Source organism: Haplochromis burtoni, unplaced genomic scaffold (assembly GCF_018398535.1).
Source record: "Haplochromis burtoni strain Fernald_Lab_line unplaced genomic scaffold, NCSU_Asbu1 Contig_295, whole genome shotgun sequence".
Taxonomy (NCBI): domain Eukaryota; kingdom Metazoa; phylum Chordata; class Actinopteri; order Cichliformes; family Cichlidae; genus Haplochromis; species Haplochromis burtoni.
The window spans coordinates 735,826-740,837 of record NW_024582656.1 but is presented as its reverse complement, the minus strand read 5'-3'; the positions used below and the strand labels follow the sequence as shown (position 1 = coordinate 740,837).

The 5,012-nt window shown below is 46.7% G+C and overlaps 1 protein-coding gene across 1 annotated transcript in view; it reads right to left on the bottom strand.

Annotated features, from left to right (window-relative positions):
* tmem116 (transmembrane protein 116) overlaps positions 1-4,654 on the bottom strand; it is a 9,968-nt gene extending 5,314 nt beyond the window's left edge. Inside the window, exons 1-4 of the mRNA XM_005941016.3 lie at positions 3,737-4,654; positions 2,009-2,055; positions 1,362-1,425; positions 511-642 (exon numbers count right to left, since the gene is read on the bottom strand). Of these exons, the coding sequence (XP_005941078.1) occupies positions 511-642; positions 1,362-1,425; positions 2,009-2,055; positions 3,737-3,826 (333 nt within the window). The 5' untranslated portion in view covers positions 3,827-4,654. The remainder of the gene's footprint in view (positions 1-510; positions 643-1,361; positions 1,426-2,008; positions 2,056-3,736) is intronic.
* Between the last annotated feature and the right edge of the window lie 358 nt (positions 4,655-5,012).

Here is a 5,012-nt window from a genome sequence, read left to right as displayed (position 1 = left end):
TGTTGGCACATGCTAAGCTTCTGTATTTCAGTTGTGTGTGGGGTCGACTCTGGCTGACTTCTCAGGAAACACTTTGCTTTGAGAATATGGAAATCCCTCGGCAGCTCCACGCTTCACTCTGAAAACTTTCCCCTGAAACAAAGTAAAGAGAACAAAGGCAGCCCGTCTGAAGCGGAGCTTGGTTTTGAACATGTTGGGGTCACGTGATGAAGGTGGAAGTGTTACCAGTGTGGTCTGACCACCGCGCTGGAATCACCTAACCCATCTGGAAAATCGTGTGTGGCGTCGTGTTGTCAGAGCTGCTGCTCCGTCAGATCGGAGTTCGTGCCAGCGATCGGTCTCTGTTTATTTTATTTTAGTAGCTTTATCAATAAAGTTGGCCTGGGGTCCGCACACACACACAAACCCTCGGGACCCTCGGGTCTTTCAGTTTGATTGTACTCCGTGGGTCACTTTGTCTTACAGTATAACCACAGCAGTCCAGTGTAGTGTTGTGTAGTGTTGTTTCACCTGTTCCACGATGTGCAGGTAGTAACAGTGCGTGCTCCGGCTTGTGCAGTCTTTAAAGAACAGGATGGAGCCGATCAGCCAGCACACGGCGAGCAGCAGGTCTGCGACGCTGAGCAGCATCAGAGGCTGCAGCTGCACACACACACACACACACACGCACACACACAGGGATTACAGCGTGCTGAGAAAGGATTTTAAAAGCTGGACGGAGGACGGAGCGAGGCTAATGTAGATGACCAGCAGGGGGCGACTCCTGGTTGTAGAGGCAAGTCTGATTGGACAGAAGCTTAGGAGAAAACGAGTCTCCTGTTCACCTGAAGACCTTTCTGGTGGGTTTCACATCTCACTCAATAAACACGACGGCGGTTTTATGAACCTCATTAGGACTCGAGAAGGGCGGGGCTTCTTTGTGGCTGATCGGGTGTCTTTGTCCTACTTAGAGACTCTTCTGTATAAAACGATGAGTGCACCCAGCGGTTACGTAATGTTTTCATTCTTATCCACATGAAGGTTAGAAAGCAGAACTGAATGTAAACATGTGAATGACAGTACATCTTTACATCTGAGTGTCCTAAAGTGATGCCTCTGCGCCGGGGAAATCTGACCTCGTTACAGCGTTGAACAATAGGCACAGTGTCAGCGTTCAGCCCCCTCTCATCACGCCTAGTTTCAAATCAGCGGCTCGGGCTGAGGTTTGGAAAAGAGAACTCGATAACACAAAGGGTGATTTCACAGCGGCCACGTCCAGCTTTTATAAGCACTTCCTCTTAATTATTTTAACTTTAAAGTTCAGACCACAGTTTATCTCACACAGTTTGTGCAAAGCGTCAGAGAACAGAGAAGCGGCTGACCTCGGGCTTCCGGCTGAGTCCCCGTAACATCAGGCAGCAGATGATGGAGCCTGAACCCAGAATGCTGCAAACACAAACACACATGATGAGTGGAACCTCACTGGAAGAGCTCGGTGTTTAATAAAGATGGCGTGAAAGAAAAACAGCTGATTGGAACTGCGCCTGCCTCTATTGTCTGAGCGCTGTGACCTCTGACCCCTCAGGTCTTTCCCACTGGTCCCACACTGGGTAAATGAACCAGCAATAAAAGCCTAATGTGCTCTGACGCAGCCCATTACAAACAAGCCTCTGTACAGGAACATCCAACAGTCCGGCCGAGACGACGACTCGGATTATTAAAAATGCAGGATTTCAGCGTTTTATAGTAAAAAACAGCGTGTAGGTGTTCAGGTTTTAGACAGTAGCTCTGTGGGTCACCTACTCAGTTTGCCTACGTTACATATCAAAAGGTCAAATGTATGTGTCACTAAAATGTAGTTAGAGTATCTTGACTTTCCCAGTCATGTTTCCAGTTTTACTCCTGATAAAAACAGTAATGACGACAGTTACTGCTGCTGAACTTGACTGAAGTCAAATAAGCTCTAAATTACTCATGAATGGCTTTTCTTTACTTTCCAGCTGTGCCTGTGGAGGATGAAGACACTGACCTGAGCACAGCCATGACGAGCTGGATCCAACTGACCACGACGTACACCTGCAGGGAAACAGGCAGGCGGTCAGCAGGCTGACACACACAGACACACACTGAGGTGTCTGCACAGACACACACACTGCAAACTTCACATTTCTTCACGATGAAGCACAAACATCAAACGCTCTTTTGTTACTTATTCGAGCTCTTAGAGCTGCGTGACTCTTAAAGCGATTGTGCTTTAATCGATGCTGCAGCGAGTGTTCGTCTCTCGGTCAGGTCAGTTAACATCAGCTGCAGATGTGGGAGTGAAAGTGTTAAAAATAGAGACAAACAAACTGTGGGGGAAACACAAAAAACCCCAGAGGAAGTTCAGAAATTCACTCCGAGAGGAGAAAAAGGAAACCGTTGTAGTCTCATTATTACTTCTTTCTAAGATGTCAGTTTAACCGTCTTACACCGATGAGGGTTGAAATTCAGTTTTCAACACACAAAAAGACCAACAAGATAATGGCGAGTGCGCACAACCCTCAAAGTGCCCGCTGACCGCGGCCTCCTCCTACACAGAATTAAACTAAACACGGTCCAAACATCACAAACTGCAGTTCCTCTGAAGTCCAGCAGAGGCTGCAGCAGTGACGTTACCGTGGTAACCTCTCTGTTAAGTGTAATTCGCAGATTTATCTGGACGTTATTGAGCAGCAGTTAGCAGGTGACAGCTTTCAACATTCACGAAAGTCATTTTATCTGACGCTCTCACACTCCGATGGACGCGTCACATAACTCGGGGAATAGACCCTGTGCACGAGAAAATGCTAACTTCCTGTTTTAAGAATCATCCATCTTTTAAATACAGTCTGTGAGAATACATCAAAGTATAAATATGAATAAAATGTTTTAAGTAAATGTTTATATTTACTTTATATAAATATAATACATATAATATATATTTAATTATGATCAAGATCAATAAACATTTTAAAATAAACAAATCCATGATTATGTACAAGAGAATAAATACATATAAATATGACTCATCATTACTTAATGGAACTCTTCATACAGCGACCCTGTTTCTCATCACTGAGTCTGTCTCTAATGAGTTGTGCACCAAATGAAGAGTGAGAGGAACCCAGTGTGTTTATGATGACTGCTTTCTCTGCTTCTGCATTAAACCATCAGGTTATTATTGTTCAGCGGTGAGCGCGAGCACTTCAAAGCTTTTATTGGAAGTGAAATTTGTGAATTTATTTCACTTCCTTCAGTGAGAGATGCTCGATTTAGTGCAGCAGCACAAAAGCACGAGCTGATTGTTTTACTGGACTTTTGGCAGACGGAACAAACCGAGACTCACCACAGAAAACAAGCCGAACACATCCCGGACGTGGTCAGTGTAAATCACACTTGGATGGTTTCCTCCGGTGTGCTGTTCACACACAGTAGCAGCGCGGTGTACTGTCCCTTTAAGGCACAGAACGAGCTGCGGCATCACGCGTCTACATCAATATAATCTAATAATACGAGTATGGAAAACAGCTTATCTTTATTCATGCAGCACCAAATCACGACTGTTGTTGTTTATTGTTATTGTATTGTTGTAGATCCCACAATAACACATAGTTCGAGTTTATTTCCACGTCACACCGTTTATCCAGCCGCATGTAAAGCTGCTGAGCTCGTTAAAGTGCTTGAATGTGCGCAGTGATTCTGAGAGCACAGGAGGTGCTGATCGCGATGAGCTCACCTGCGTCCAGTCCTCGGCTCCGGTGGTGTTTGCTGCTGTGTGGTTGGTCATAATCATCTCGTCTGAAGACATCAGAAACTCTCTGAGCATTTCAGATAATCAAGCTGAAGGTGAGAAGGTCACGTGATCGTGCCTGGTCCTGGAGCGGTCAGCTGAGCCTCCCGTAGGCTGTCGGGACCAGCTTTTATCCTGCAGGATGGCGCGGTATCCGCTGACTCCGCCCCCGGGGCTCTGACCACGCCCCCTGCCCGTGAGGGGAATACCCACCTGCCTGACGACGCCGCAGCTTCGCTTTTATTAAATTGAATAAATAATTAAATGAAGACGCAGCAGCTGTGAGTACTTCTACTCCAGTACTTGTGTAATATACTCAGCATTTCCAGTTACTTATACTTTATGTATTAGCTCAGGACTCCGGAGGGAACTGCTGATCTTTTTCCCCTGTCCCGTTTGGATCGTTAGCCATCAGAACTACTGCCTGAAGAAAGATGCCAAGCGGATCATCATGGCCGTGCCATGTTGGTCCATTTGATTGACTTTTATTATAATTATGTATTTATTTTATTCAGGGAGAGTGGTGAGGGGAGATAAGCCTCCATACCTCGGAGAGCCTGAGATGTTCCCAGAGAGGTGGAGTCTAAGACCCAACCTGACACATAGACCAACAGGCGCACGCAGACACAAACATGCATTCCCACCCCCATATACACATAAACAAATCCTCGGCGCTCACCTGACACGGAGACAGACACTCCCCAAACTTTCTCTACATCCCAGGTCCAGGTACCCTCGCCACAAAGGGGCAAACCGTACCTAGACCCAGGAGATGGAACCCTTTTCCCTGAAGTGGAGACAAGCAGACCGCCCCCTCATCTCCATTAGCAGGTAGGCCCCGCATCCCAGACCCCAATCTGACGGCCAGCACCTCCTCCCAGCCCCCCAGCCCTGACGGTTAACAGAACCGGGGTGAGTGAAGACGCTGATATGTAGTGTTGCTGCGTGCTGTTCTAAAGTGCATTTAAAACACAGAGAGCATGGTCAATGTTCCCTCTAAGCTGCGCGCGTGCGCAATTGCGCACTGCTGGCACGTCTCTGCGCACAAAAAAAAATCTAACCTGAATTGAAATTAAATTAAAACTTTAACAATGCTGTTCTGCAGTGTTAGTCAGTGACTGGCTGCTCCCGTATGGGATCAGAACGATGCCACCTTATCCCACAGTCCAGCCAATGATGCGATTCACATTCGTATATACGCAGCTATCAGCGTCGGTGACAG